This window comes from Channa argus, chromosome 13 (genome assembly GCF_033026475.1).
Source record: "Channa argus isolate prfri chromosome 13, Channa argus male v1.0, whole genome shotgun sequence".
NCBI classification, from domain to species: Eukaryota; Metazoa; Chordata; class Actinopteri; order Anabantiformes; family Channidae; genus Channa; species Channa argus.
This window is the reverse complement of record NC_090209.1, coordinates 18,866,885-18,882,705: the sequence shown is the minus strand read 5'-3', so window position 1 is coordinate 18,882,705 and position 15,821 is coordinate 18,866,885. Positions and strand designations below refer to the sequence as shown.

General features: G+C 40.4%; 1 protein-coding gene across 3 annotated transcripts in view; it reads left to right on the top strand.

Moving 5' to 3' along the window:
• Positions 1 to 15,821, top strand: part of LOC137138980 (helicase ARIP4-like) — a 59,997-nt gene that overhangs the window by 17,905 nt on the left and 26,271 nt on the right. The window contains exon 1 of one of the 3 annotated variants that reach the window (XM_067525577.1): positions 10,060 to 10,084. The exons of 1 other annotated variant lie outside the window; for it this stretch is intronic. In XM_067525577.1, coding sequence (XP_067381678.1) covers positions 10,081 to 10,084 — 4 coding nt within the window. In that variant the 5' untranslated portion in view covers positions 10,060 to 10,080. Of the gene's footprint in view, positions 1 to 10,059; positions 10,085 to 11,393; positions 11,704 to 15,821 lie in introns of those variants that run through there. One more of the 3 variants, XM_067525576.1, reaches the window with a different exon arrangement.

Sequence of the window (15,821 nt, the reverse complement as noted above, 5' to 3'; positions counted from 1 at the left end):
CTATTAGTGCTATTAGATGCTAAGTCGTGTGTGTGTGTGTGTGTGTGTGTGTGTGTGTGTGTGTGTGTGTGTGTGTGTGTGTGTGTGTGTGTGGAGGAGAAGATATAAACTAGGGTTGGATAACTTAAATGCCGTCAGTCTTTGGACAATTTTGACCTCATTACACAGAGAAGAGCCTGCATTTTTATGTATTTGCAGTTTTTGGCATGAGCTGGAGAAAATGGATCTGTGCCGTCAGTAAGAAGATTATCAATATGTAAATATATTATAGATTAAATGCACTGTAGTTCTTGAGTGTTTTTTTTTTTTCAGTTGATTTGCCATTGAATAAACATCAGTATCAGTTTATTGAGACACAAAGAGTGAGAGATTTACCTAGAGGGGTCGTCTTGTAGTTTGTCAGCTTTTTTCTTTTTTGCATGTATTTGTATGCAACAAATATCTGAAATTTAAGCTTTAAAATGAAAATATTTTGTCCAAACTGTTTGAGGGTTAAGACTTGATGCCTTATGTAAATGTGGGGATTACCAATGTGTGGTTCACCCTGTCCCAGTTTGTTTTTGGGCTATCACTCTGCCATACTTATAGGTTACACAAGCACATTATAAAAGCCGAATACCCACCCACCCGGCGTGTACACACACACACACACGCACATTGTATCTGTGTGTTTCTTTCCTTGGCTTCATTTTCTTTTGTCTTTATCTTTTCATATTTATATGCCAAAATATAACACTTTTACTTGCCTGAGCTTGTTCAGGGGGATTTGTTGGCTTTCCTCTTCATATCTGTATAGTCTTAACTTTATTATGTAAAGTGCCTTGAAATGACCATGTTGTGAATTGGCACTATATAAATAAAGTTAAAATGAATTGATCACAATCCACTTACCAGCAACTGTAATGTTTACAGTCAAATTCTAAGACTCCAGTGCACCAGTGAATAAGAATCAACATGGAGTAAATTTCACCAACACCACTTAGTGACATACGTAAAACTAAAACATGCAAAACTGCATGTTTATTTTTATGATAGTAGGCCAAGTTTTCTGTTTATTCTATTTTCCAAGCTGTGTTGCGCATGTTGCCATAAATGGTATTTATTCAATTTGTTTGCGTAATTTAATCTTTACAGATTGTTTTAAACTGCTCTGCATACACATTATCGGCCTTTCCCCTGCTATACAGTCTTTCAGTAAAACGCCATTGTCCAGCATGGGAAGCATTGCCCTGCAGTTACTGGCAGTTGCATTGTAAATTTGTAGAGCAAAGGTTAAGTGGAGGTGAATTCAGATTCTGTTAAGGGCCCTGCTGCATTGAAGTTAATATTATAATATATAATAATATATATAATTATAATATTAATAGGTTGATCGACGGTCGCTATTGGCGAAAGTTAAAAGGACCTGGGAACCAAAGGGCTATTGCTGAACTGAAGCTGTTTGTTGTCCCCCCCAAGCTGGTGTGTGATAAATCGACTGACTTGTTTGTATAATTCAGTGAGACTTTAAAAACCTGTAATCTTGTGGTTGTTTTGGAGCCACTAGCTACTAATCTAACTAACTAATCTACTTGTAGGGGATTTTGTGGCAAGACACTCTTGAGTTGTGAAGTGAACGTTGTGATGTTTACCATCTTCATGTTGCAAGTCTATTTTGCTCTAGTGACATCATCACCCCCCTGCGGTTTCCTGCGTCTGTCCTATGGTTGTCATGACAACCATAGCCAGCACACCGCCCCCCTCTAAGTTGTGACAGTCCTCCTCCAGGTTTGACATCCCCCTTTTCTTTTTCTCCTTCAGTTTCTATTCTCCCATTTCTTCCTCAGAGCACATGTCCTCAATTATCCCTCAATCTTTTTCATTTGAGACTTTTTCCTCCTCCTCACTCTTCATCTCTCGCCATTCATTGTTTTCTTCCTCTTCTTACATTTTTAATAATTTTTCATGTTTACTCTTTTATTATTTATTTTAGTTCTTAGTTTGTTTCCATGTTTTTTTTAAACAATATTATTTTTATGTTATTCACTTTTAACAGCAGAATGAATTTTTCATCAGCAAATACCTTAAATAATCCTAACAGAGGATGTATAAATGTGCAGATAAACTGAAGTATAGTCGCAGTTTTGTTATTAGAATTCTGTTTGTGTTTCACGTGCATTTGTCATCCTACAATCAACATTCTGGTGCTTTATTCCTGTTGGACAATCAGAACTGAGTAAGAGATGAGGCCTTTTATATTTTTGGTCTTTCCACTTTTTTTGGTAGCGATAGTTTGGTTGGTTTCTAAAAAGCACGAGGTTTTCTCTCTGGAGAGGTTTGGGGTTGTCATGGTGATCACTGGCACGTTCAACCCTCATATACATAGCACATATATACAACACCTTCTGTTGCTATTTGCAGGTATTTTTAGACAACTTGTTTTCTGAAAAGTCATTACCTACTTGTTTCCAAGCACGTATAATTTCTGTTTTAAGGTTGTTTTTATGGCATTGCAGGGAATGCATTTTATGTCACAGGGGAAAATTGTACAAATAGCATGATTCAGTGCAAATCTATAGCTTCATTAAAGACATAAGGTCAATTGGAGATGGACTTTTCCATAACTAAAGAGAGAGTGAGAAAAACTGCTGAACAGAATAGAGTGACATTTTTGCTTTTTTCATAGTTTTTTCATGTTTCACACCATATATAATAGTAATCACAAACTTGTCAACCTACATAGTGCAACACATTTAACACTTTTTTACTTTCTTGGGCCTGAAAAGCTTCAATTCATTGTTGAATTGTGCTATGTTTTAATATTAGAAATGATTATAGTGACTTTTGTATAGTACCGATCAAAACAAACATAGTATGCAGTAAAAATATGAGAGAATAGAATAATTGGTAAAAAGTGAATAGAGTAAATATCTGATGTAGACACTGTCACTGTCATTTTCTCAGTCCCAGTCATCCATAATGACCAGGTAAAACATGTTTTCATTGAAAATCAAAAACTACAAGTATTCAGACCCGTGTTAGGTCAGGTACATCCAGTATGCCAGGGTTCCTCGCATGGAAGCTGCATGTGGCAAAATGTGTCTTTATCGAACACGATGGAACGCTCCTCCCTCCCGCTGGTCTGACAGTATCTGAAGGTTGCCATCACAGTGATAGTTTGTCCCTATCAAAGTAATTTAAAGCCTTATTAACTAATTTAAATTCATTGTAAGCATATTCCGTGTGTTGCCCTTTAATCCCTTTTACTCATCCCATGACGGACGGGATCATGCAAAACAGCAGTGAAATTATGGTGAGGCACAGGTTAGACCTACGTATAAAACTATTCCTAAATCTTTGACTGCTCCCAGGTTCACAGAATCCTCGTCCTCAAACGTTGATTAGAAAGACACATGACAGCCCTCTTGGAAGAATATATACTGAGAGGTCCTTGCAGAAAACCTGCTTTAGACTGCATGACAATGACCTGAATAACACAGGCAAGACAAAGCTGGAGGGGTTTTAGTCTCTGAGTGTCCATGACCGACCTAGCCAAAGCTTAAAGACCTAATGTTCCCTACCCCTGCTGTAGAATATTTGTAGGTCTCTCTACAACTATTCTAATGAAGATGGCAGTTCATACACTTCCAATCCAACCTGATATAGCTCAAGGTCTTTCTAGAACAATGGCTTGACTCTCACTTTTCTGAGTTACTACTGATATGTGAAACTGCATTTACTGCAGTCTGTGATGAACCCACAGCTTTAAAGTAGGACCCATGGAATCTATCCAAAAATTACTTCTAATCAATGACATGCTTTGAAATTTTTTCTTTAGCAAAAATGCAGTAGGAGTAATACCTCCGCCTAGTGCCTCAGTAGTAGAGCATAGGGTTTGGATTCAGAAACCCTATGTTTTTGTTTAAGTAAAAACTTACGTCAAAGCAACGTGTAGAATATCTTCCACTGTGGCGACGACCCCCTTGAATTTGACAATTTAGCAGTAGGAATAATAGCCTTACAGTAAATGGTGGGAAAGAACTTTCAATGGGAAACTCAGAGATCCAGAAAAGTACAGGTAGGGTGTGTGTGTGTGTGTGTGTGTGTGTGTGTGTGTGTGTGTGTAAAAAGCAAGCTCATTTATCAAAAAGTGACATTGAGAAATGGACTCGGGAAGGTGAGACTCCTAAAATAAAATCATCCTCTTCAGCAACGGCACTACTGGGACAGCTGTTCTGGGTCGGGTGTGTATGTGTGTGCGTCCACCTTGTCATTGTATACCTCAGGGTAGGTGGTGCAGGCATGGGGGTGTGTGAATCATGTGAGTGGACAGACTGAGAGGTATGTGCTGCATGTTATTGGCACTTTGCAGCTTAGATGAGATTGTCATGAGGTTTAGTCACGTCTTTCATAAGACAGACGCAGGCACGCGCACACACGCGCGCACAAACAACCTGACTCTGGAGAGCATCTGAGTAACAGTCTGTTAATTAGCCTGTTGCTCCCCTGCCTGTGTGTAGGCGTGGGCCCACTGTGAAAGAAAAACAAGAAAACATGTTTCCTCCCACGATTGTTACAGACACCTGGTGGTTCAATTGTCGAGGAGATGCACCACCTTGCAAACTTTTGTCAGAATCCGGCCGGTGTAACTGAAGATAGTTATGTCTGAACGGCAGATTGTAAACGTTTTATTTTTCACTTCCAACATCCAAATAGAAATGAGCAAATGGGAACAAACTGCTTAAGAACAGAGTAGGAACAGTATGGTCTCTCAGTGCATTTTGTTACATTCAAAGATAACAGCTCTCATCATTGCCCTCATCAACCTTGTTTCATGCAGCAGCAGCAGCAGCAGCAGCAGCAGGGAGCTGCTGTTTAGGGCAAACAAGCTCAAATAAACCCGCTGTGTTCTCCGTGCTCAGCAGCAAGCCACAGACACGCAGAGTTAGCTGGGGAGCGTAGTGGAGCATTCAGCAGCCAAAGTGTTTTTTCTCAGGAGTTGGAGACTAAACCAGAGCGATAAATGATTTTTTAAAATTTATTGAATTAAAATTATCTGTTATGGGAAAACTCCAAATTATAATAATGTTGATATTTAAATTGATAATGAACTCTAATTCAGCTCTGAGCTGTTTCAATTTAACTCCTAATGCTGCAAAGTGAGTAATGGGTCTATAAATGAGCATGTCTTTAGATAAAAAATATTTATATGTTTAAAAATAGATTTTGTAACAGTGAATAGACGGTCTCTGTTAAGTAACTGTTAAGTTTATTAAAGGACAAAAACAGTCAAAACGCATTTCATAACTGTGTGTGTTTGTGTTTTTGAGAGAGAGAGAGAGAGAGAGAGAGAGAGAGAGAGAGAGAGAGAGAGAGAACTGGTTAAGTGTAGGAGGGTGATACAGTAACACCAGCTGCTCTACATACTGATACACCGGACTGCCAGAGCTCGGTGTGTGTGTGTGTGTTTGTGAGAGGAACAGATGAAGTTTTGTGTTTGAGCAGACTTCAGACCAGGTAACATTCTGGCTCCATGTCAAACTGATTGTGTTACTGTAACTCACCAGCAATACAACTGGTGATCTTTGTGAGTCATGCGTTAGCTGTGGAGCCGGTTTAATCTGAAGTCACTGCTTCCACTGTGTCATACTGATGTCACTGAAAAGGGTTTTATTTGTTCAATCATCAGCCACTTTATTATGTACACTTTGCTATTACTGGGTTGTGCCCTGATTTGCATTCAGAAGTACTTTATTTCTTTGTGACATATGTTCCACAAGGTGGTGGAAACATTTTTTAGAGGATGGTCCATATTGACGTCAATGATGCAAATCGTCAGCATATGACCTTGACCGTGTCTACATACCTAAAAGCATTGAGCTGCTACCATTTAAGTGACGCATTACACCTTTTCATTAAGAAGCAGTTTAAAGGGTTTACCACACTAAAGAAAATGGCCGGTGAATATATTTGAGCATTTTCCTAGTTAACCGCTTCAATCGAAGAAATTTAGTTTAAAGAAACAAACACTTTATAATCACCCAGGAATAGATATAGGAACCATGCTCCCTCCTAGTTTGAAATTTAACTTTTACTTCTTAATTTGATGAAGCCCCTCATTATGTCTTTATCAAATCCAATATTTTTGAGGCTTTCCAAACTTATTTAAGTTTTGTTTCGTGAAATGGTATCTTTTTTTTTTTCCATTATTTTGCTAATGTTTCTTTGAGTCAAGATCCAGATGTATGCAGCTCCATCACAACGACAGTTCTTTCCAAAAAACAAATGTCTTCTTAAAGATCAATTATAAAGTTTTTCTAACATTCACAGCTGTTTTCTTATTAGAGATTTGTAGGATCAATGTGAGGATTCAAAGTGATGTTTGTAAGTCTGTCAGTGGCAATAGTGTACATACATGTATCAATAAATGGAAATACTCAAGTATTTCAAAATTTTCTGAGTAAATCAACCCCCCTTTCTGTAATATGGTTAGGCAAAGCTGCAAATATATTTCCCCCGACACCAGTTGCTTTGCAGATGTGGATTCTGCACTTTTTTTAAAGGAAAAAAACATTCACATCATGTAACTGATACTGTGGTTCAAGGTTCATTTTTGACTTCCGAAACCGGAGTTGAGTAACACTTTCAGCACAAAGGTCCATGTAGTAGGTGTTATGGAGCCTTTGATCCTTGTCAGCAGATGACCTTTGACCCTCAGTTTGTTGTTGTTGGGGGTTTTTTGGTTTGTTTTTTACCAGGGTCAATGTGAATTTCTCAAGTGCTCAGAAAACAGTTTTAAAATGGCAGCCCCCACTAAAGAGGACAGCTACTAAACTGAGTGATTTTCTAAGTAGTTGTATAGGCTTATCTGGGTTTTAGATGTTTGCAGTAGTAGTGTGTGTGTTTGTGTCCTCATTGCAATAAAAGTACTTGTTTGCCACATCTGTGGCTTTGAGTTAGTGGTTTGTATTGTCAAACCAGTTAAACAGCTTAAGCTAAATATGAAAATAAATATGGTACTCCTTGGGTGCTCCCAGTTTTTTGTTTCAGCCCACATTGTATGTTTGCTTCTTCTTCTGGAGCCTTGGTGACCAGTGTAGTTAAGTTTTTCATGTCTTCATTGGCACAGATGTTTGGCTCTTTTAGAAGTAATCACCAATCACCATGAGCACCATAGAAAATTGTCGGGCTTATCCTTTAAAGGATGGGGTCACTCTGTGTCTGAAACCAGAAGCCAGGTGCTCGTGTAAAAACTGAAGCAGGTTTTTTGTTGTTGTTGTTTTCTAACAATTCACACAGACCTTTAGATCTCTTTGAAGGAATAACCTTCCTGTGTAGTGTGATGCAGGACAAAATCCATATTCCTTCAGCTGAGAAAATAATTTAAAGATGATAATAATAATAATAAAGGTAATAATAAAGGTAATAATAATTGAAAGACTACTTTTTCAAGTTAGTCGTGTTGTGTATTTTTTCCAGTTGGAGCCCTTTTAATTGAAAATCTTCACTTCCACTCCAGTCTTACAATAGGAGGGATTACAGCAGTTGCGTCCGTTTCCAGTGTTTGGAAGTTCAGTTTCTCTACCATAGTGCCAGCAAATAATGTGAATTCTTCTTTCAGGGCACTAAAAGAAAACAAATTCTGTGACTCTAAATGTCATTTCTCCCCCTCTCTCCCTCCCATTGGTCAAGCTAGGTTATGTAAACAGTGAAATGTGAGCTTCCCTTGCTCGCAGGAGGCGTAGAAACCAGAACTGTGGTAGTGTGGCAAAGGTGAATGAGAGTGTGTGTGTGTGTGTGTGTGTGTGTGTGTGTGTGAGTGTGTTGCCAGGCAGTCTTCAGCCTTACATTGATGCTGTCACCACCTCCTCTTCTCTCCTCCCCCACCTCACAATTTCTCACTGCCCCTCCCCCAGACTCGTTAGCAATGTGGGTTAGTGTGTGTGTAGCCATGTGAGACTGGGCTGTCCCCCTCCACCCTCTGTGTGTGTGTGTAAAGTGATCTGTGAAGGATAGTCCAACCCCACCAGCGTGGGTTTCAAAGGGTCATGGGGTTTACAGAGTTGTTCTCTGTTGTCACAGATTTGTCTCTTTCCTGTTTTTTACTAATTTCAGATGTTTTTCTTTCCTTAATTTCCAATTTATTTTCCTTTCCATTATTCCCATTCTTGTTCTCACGTTTTATTGATCCTCTCTTCTCCAACTCTTTTGTTTCTCTCCTTTGTTCTGTATTTTCTCTGCCTCCAGACATCTCAAAGCTATTTTCCTCCTTTCTTTTCCCTTATACATTTACGATTCCCCGTAATTTCTCCTGTCATTCATCATCCGCTTACATGTTGCTGAAATTTGCTGTCTGTAGCAATTGTAGTGTTTATGACGTGTTTATTGGTGTTTACGACGTGTGATACCATCCTGTGAAGCCAGAGAAAACTTCCAGCTCTGCACTGACTTCTGCACAGAGCAGAAAGTAGTTAGTTGCAAACTATTTTATTCATCTATGCCATTTTTCTATCCTTTTCTCCCTCTTTTTACTTATTTCTCCAGCTGAAGTTTCCTGTCTCCTTCTTCTGACCACATTGATTGACTCTTTCCCCCAGGATCCCTGAAAGGCCTAATTGCTTAGTGCTTTGTTCGTAATCACTTTACCCTTTTAGGTTGTACCATGCCTTCTGAGGGAAAACATGTTTTTAAACTGAAGATTAATTTGAAATTATATCAACAGTACACATCTTCACAACTTTCATTCAGACATTCAGCTGAAGTTAAAAAAATACCTGCAATAAGACAATAAAATACAGTAAATAAAATTAGAAAATGAAGCATGTGTGTAAATAAGTTAGATATTAAAGATTGCATGCGATATTTATGTACGGACAACCATACAGGTGATGGTGACATTAAAGTGGTAATGAGGAGAATCCGTCTGTAGTTATTTGGCTTATTGGAATTAGCTGGCAGCAGTGATATAGATTGTGGAGTCTGACAGCAGCAGAGAGATAAAGCTGTCCTTCACATGCCACAGGAGGAACAGTCACAATGCACCACAGGGGATTGGAGGTGCTGTCCTTAGTGGCCTACAGTTGGGCCACCAGCCTTCACTCTGTCCTCCACCTCTTCCATGGAATCGCACTTCATTTTCTCCTGCCTGCTGCTGCACTGACACACCACAGCAGACTGCTGCATAGTGTCATAAAACAGTTAAAGGAGTGTTCTGCGCACAACAAATGCTGTAAGCCTCCTCAGCAGGTCGAGCCGAATCAGGGCAGTGGTGTATGTCTGGCACAACTTACTGATGGGGTACACGCCCAGGTATTTGTAAGTCTGAACAACATGGTTGTACAACCAGTTGTTGCCTAATTAATTTTGGTCAGAGTTTTTGGTTCCAGTGGTGTAAATTCTCTTTCTCCTCCATACTTTCAATTTCATGTTTGAAGGCTTTGACGTATTTTTAATTTTGAATGTCAGATGCTCAAAGAAGTCATGCTCTTCACGAGATTCCAGCTAAATGATCACAAAGTAACAAGATTATTGCTGCATTAAACAATCAGGATGGTCGTTTAACATGGCTGCACTCCCATTCATTCTGTCTGTCCATCTTTTCCCGGTTGAACCCCATTACCCCTGTTACCTAAGGCAGCCTCTCTGGTGGGGGCGTGGTTTGCTGACGCCACAGTTGCCCCTGTGTCACATGACTGGGGGAGGGGAGAAGGAAGGAGAGGGAGGAGGTGGAGGTAGACCGGAAAAGCAGTGAAATTGTTGCGAGGAGTTTCCTACACACGGCAGGCTGAGGCAGCTTTCAGCAACTCCTTGTTTTGTAATTGTCCCAATGGCCTTCTGTCCTCACTGGAGCGCCGGTAAAGCTGCAAGATGAGGCTAGAGCTAGTTATTGACACACACACGCACACACACACACACACACACACACACACAAACTTTGACATGCTCTGCTAAGGCAGGACACTGAGGAAGTGTGTTAGCAGCGTGGAGGAAATAAACACACATACCAGCTGGATTGACTTTTTAAAAATGAAAGTGTGAGGAGGATCCATAGATCTCTCAGCAGGGAGAGTCAGAGACCAAAAAAACTTTGAGCCACATGACATGGGTGAGTGTTTGATGAAATTCTTTTTGACTGACTAGCTCAGTTACAGCTTTTCTGGCAGGTTTACAGAGGTTTGTATCCCCACACATCTTTCTGTTTCTTTTAATCTCTATTTAGTCCAGCTTACTCTTCTGCTGCTGTCTTTTTCTGTGTATGTATGTATATATGCCCGCAAAGGAGGCTTCTGTCACACTGACCTATATGTGCTGCTATGCTAAGGCTTTGCCTGAGTCTCTCGGGCAGATCAGAAGTTTCATAAGACATGTTATGAAATAGATGCAGGATTCCTTGCTCACTAAAGGTTACCTTGGCTCATTTCACAAGGACTTCAATGTGGATTTTATCTGGTTTAAGGTTCAAACCTGAAGGTAGATTTTTATATTTTCAGCCAGAAATTTCTGTTTTGTATAAGAAGCTTCTGTTATTCAAATCAGTTGTTACACATAATAATGTGTAACAACTGCTTAAAGAAGCCGATATACACAGGTCTGGTGCTAAATCTTGATAATGAAGGTTCAATTACTTTACTGATGAATCTAATTTTCTGAACATCTTGATATTAGTGCTGTAGAGGTCCTCATTTGTTCAGTAAAAAGTAGAAGAAGAAAAACAAAAAAAAAAACCCCACTAGTTTCTAAGTTAGTATATATCAAAGGTTTTTTTTTTTACTTTATACATAGGAATCCTGTGGGGATCATAGATCATGTGAGTTTTTAAAGTTAGTTTGGAGGTATTTCCTTGCTGCCTCATTCGTCCCCTCCGCTGTTTGGTCAGGGGGGCTCCACTCTGTCGTTTGCAGATATTTATGTGTCAGAGTAAAACATTTATTGGAAACCACTTGAAACTAAACTTCCGTTGAATAGAGAAGTTATAGATGATTCACCTACGAAATGATTTGTGGGTAGAATTACTTGTTCCGTTAAAAATTACCTAAAACCACTTGAAGTGTTTGTAACATCCATGGACGTGTAGCAGCTTGGCTTTACTGCGGGCCAGTCACCATTTCATATTGTCAAATGCAGTGTGAGTGTTTGTATACTTGTATGTGTTTGTGTGTCCTTTTTGTTTTTGTCAAGCAGCTTTCCGTTTGCTTAGATCGACAAAAGACAGTCATTGAGACGTCTGATAACTTATGAACCAACAGAACATTTGAATGTGCTGCTGCTTCTGTACATACTCTGTTTTTGAAAGTGGTGGGCGGGTTTTACTGAGGATTGGCCGTACTGTAGGAGTACCCCTTTAGCGAGGCCCCAGCTCCAGCATGGAGGGTTATGTAAGTTTTTCAGCTGCCAGCCCTCCTGCCTGCCTCTCTCCCTCACATTCACATTGTTATTGACCAGAGAGGAGCTGCACAGTGCGATCAGCCAGTGGCAAGTGAGTTAGTCCATCACTGAGGCGGCAGATTAAAGACCAGCTGAGTGTAAAATAAGGTAGAGAAGAGGAAAAATACACGTCTTTTTGACTTTTTTTTTTTACTGCATTTTTCCCCAAAAGTCGAGAGGGGGTACAGAGTTTGACAGTGAGTTAAAGAGCAGAGGATAAGAGAGAAGAGGAAGAAGGAAAGCAGCTTTTTCTTTACTTGATAACCATGCTGCTCCTGGATGAATCCGAGACATTCACAGGTAGGTGGCATAAGTATCATCCTGACTCCCGAGGCAGGCATAGCTTTTGGTCTCCAGAAAGTTTGTGATGAATCTAGAGAGCTGGGGCAAGTTTGGAAGCAGGTAAGGGGAGAAACGAGAGCGGTGCGGAAAGGCTGGAGATGGAGCGATACTTTGAGAAGAAGCTGCACAGAGACTGGGTTCATGTGAGGAGATAATTAGCACTGCTTACCACTGATGGTAAGATGCTCTCCAGCTGCACCCTGTTTGAAAAGTAGGATGAATGAACACAAGAGAGGAGGTAAATGCAAGGAGAGGACATGAGCAAATCTCAGTCGCAGTAAAAAGGATCTTTGATAATTCATATCACCTCAGAAGTGTGAAGAATTTGCAGCAGTAGTGAAGTTACTTAACCTTGTTGTGTAACACCGGATCCATAGCTGCTTAAACATCAGGGCTACCTCTTCTTTTCATTCTGTTTCTAACTGAGCTTTTCTGTCACCTCATATTTTCCTCTCTGTCATTCACTCATTCCTGCTCCCTCATCCTCTTGGCACTTCCTCCCCATTTCTTGCTTTTTACTCAATTCTCCCTTCATTACTTTAATCAATCTCTCCAGCGCGTGCCCGGCTGCCTGGCTCCCTCGCCCCTGTAGTCGTCTCATTCCTGGCCCCCTACCATTGGCTGTTTCTACATTTACCTAAACCAATGGCGTTGCGTGATTGGTAGTGGGATTGGGCCATGCTAGAAGTGTGAGCATGTGGAGGCAGGAAAACATATGGTTCATCAGACCAGTGGGTTAGGGGGGTAAACGCGTGAGGTGGCAGACGGGGACAGAGCACTGCTGCAGTGGGCCACTTGTCTGCATGAATCCATCATATCCGTGATTTTACTCAGCAAAGGCAGTGTTACCAGGAACTAATGCAAATTCAACAGAGCCAACATAAACATGGCAAAACTTTGAACTCGTGTAAATGTTATTTTACACTGGAGATATTGCTCACATTTCGAAGGTGCTGTTAGCTGTTTAGTGCCTATTTTCGTTTTTGTCTCCCAATCTAAATTTGCAGTGCAGTCTGTACCTTGCTACAGTGATATTTCCTCCTGTCTCTTCATATTGAAATGCAAAAATATACAAAGTGCGGATTTTAAGCTTTTAGCTGTATAACGCTAAGTCCATAACAAATGTGTAGTGCATGTATTATGAGCATTTTAGGAGCATTTAAATAAGTGCACAAGTTAATATAAACCCAGAGTCTGCTGAAAGTGTCCAGCTCTCACACACAGTCTTTCCATCTGAGTAAACCTCCTTGGTTGTGTTTCATTGTCCTACAGTGTTAAATAATACTGATGTGAACACTTTCAAATTAAAGTGGTGCTGGTGTTTAAAAAGAGACACTAGACGTCATCGATGTGAATGTCAATGAGCGGTAAAGTTCACAGAACACACTGTTCACACACTGGTGGTTGTGTATGTCTGTGTTTTTGACATCCTGTCCATCAGTGAAGAAGCGCTTTATGTAAAAAAAGAAAAGTGGGACAACGTGACAGAGCTTGCTTTGCTTATTATTCCCCCTGTGTGCTGCCCTGTTTGTACTGTACTTTCTGCTCTGCACATTGTGCCGGAACAACCTGTCCTGTTCAGCCCAGCGCCGCGGTCTGGGCCAAAAGCCCGGAGCACATGTAGTTTAGCTGTTGTTGTTTTTTTTTTCTCTCTCTTGTCTTTTTTTTTTTTTAAATGCCACAGCATTGAGGACGTAGGCTTTGCCGGGCCAGCCACATGGCCCTTATTGCCACCTCCCTAATGTCATCCCAGGCTCCGCTTCCTGCTGTCAGATCTTATAGCCACTTTCTTTTTTCTACGTCAATGTAAATTTCCTCCTTTCAAGTTCTCTTTGGAGGTATTTTTTTCATCTCACCACAGCACAATGCCTCCCTTCTGCTCCTTGCTCCCTTTTCTTCTCTTTGTCTCCCTCCTTCCTCACACTGTTCAGTCTCCTAGATAATAAATTGATTCCCCATAAGTGCATCTTTCATGCTTGGAACTGTTTTATTTTTTTATTTTTTCTCCTCTGTGCTACACTGCTTTCCTGATCCTGCAGAATAATAAAGTCATGCTGCCTCTGTCTTTCTGTTACAACACTCCTGTGATTAGAGAAGGAATATCATTTGGGCAGTGATCACATCCAGTGGTCAAATATTGCATAATTTCAACCAGCTGCTTTTTATAACGTGAAAGCTCTTTTTGAGGAAAACTTGAATAATCATCTGTACATTGGTATGGCACTGTCCTCAGGCATCCATGTCCAGTACTTACAGGTTGATGTAGAGTAGGTTGCTACTGTTAATCACAGGGGGCAGGGGAGCTGCTGGGCATCCTACCAAAATCTACAAGTATTGTGCAAACTGAGCCACGAGAAAAGTCAAACTTTACATGCTGCAACTTTAGCTGTTGTGCATTATATTTGACTCAGTTGTCCACTACTCCTGTTGCACACACTTATGACAATGAAGGTTATATTTTTTCCCAAGCTAAGCAATTACCAGTGTGAGGTTCCAGTGCTCTGACTCTGCTCAGTTTAGTAGTAAGCACAGCAGTTCATTAAGTATAAAAGTACCCATGCAGTAATTCCAGCACAAAGACACTAAGCAAGGTCATGTGCTTGTCCTAAAACAATTGATTCATCATCACGTCAGAAGTTACAGATATCTCAGGCTTGCATTCGATTTATACCTGTAACTCTGATGATGCAGATGTGTGTGTATTAGTATGTTTGATGACATACCTACATGTGTGAAGAAGTGTTTTTATGGAGTTAAGTTTTCTCACCGGTTGTTCAGAGGCTGAAAGTACAGGGTGTTCTGTCTGCTGCCAACCAGGCTTTATGTAACAAGCTATAGTATGACCAGCACAGTGCTAATGGGTGGCAACATCCAGACGAGTGTGTGTGTGTGTGTGTGTGTGTAAGTCTTCTCCTCTTCCTCTTCGTTCCTCCTCCTCTGCAGTAGCAGCAGCAGTGACACACTGGCCTACAAACAGCCTGTTCTACCTCGTCTCACCCCTCTGCTGTTCTCTCTTCGTCACTCTGTGGTTGTCTCTCTGCCATCTTTTTTCTTTTACTGTCTTTAATCTTTCTTGTGTTTGTCCCTCAATGCATCTTTATTTGTCGTACCCACACACACAGCCAGCACGAGGGTTTCATAACTCACCTGCCTCGCTCTAATAAATCAGCATTAATAACTCTTTCCAGCCAGTGTGTTATGTAAGACGTGTGTGTGTGTGTGTGTGTGCGCGCGCTGTTTGTCAAGTTGAGTTGCTTTAGTATATATATATATATATATTTTTTTTTTTTTCTCTTTCTCGGGGAAGTTATGTAACCCAGTTAAATCTTAGCCATCTTTACAAGGAAGCCACAATTTCTTTTCCCCTAGTTTTTTTTTTTTTTTTTTTTTTCCTGATCTATTTTTTTTCTTAGCAAACCCCCTGCAGACTTAATGGACTGAGATAAAACAATAATTCAGGACATTTTACATAACTTTTAAACGTAGTAATACGTAAGATTAACTGTCTTCACATATGTTGATAGGAGAATGGGGCATTTTTGGAGTTAATTTTGCCAGATTTACAAATGCATGTAAAACTTTGAAATTACTTTGTCATCAGCTTCTAAGAAATGCTAAACCAGCCGATTCTCACTTACAACCTCAGTTTGTTAGTAAATCATTTCTGCCCTTTTTATTGTGGCTACACATTTTGGAAACCAGTTGTAAAACATTAGAAAGCAGTGCAAACTGTGCTGAACAGAAGTGAGGCAGAAATGCTAATGACACTGACAACACAGGGACACATTGTCACACACTTGAACTCCATTACTACCATAGTTACTGTCCACGCCACTGTGAGTGAATTTGATTGTGTGTGACTCAAAGTTTAGCTGTTCTTTAAATGCCACTGTGTTCTTGGATCTGCCAGCTCTCAACTTCTGTGTGTGCCCGTACAGGACGTGAGGTTCTTGTGAACATGCTGGTTGTATAACAGCCAGAGGCAGTGGTTACATAACCGTCCCTTCTTGTCCGACCAGCCTTAGCGTCAGTGGCCTGTCTGTCTGCTGGAGAGCGACTCCCTGTCTGACTGAGAC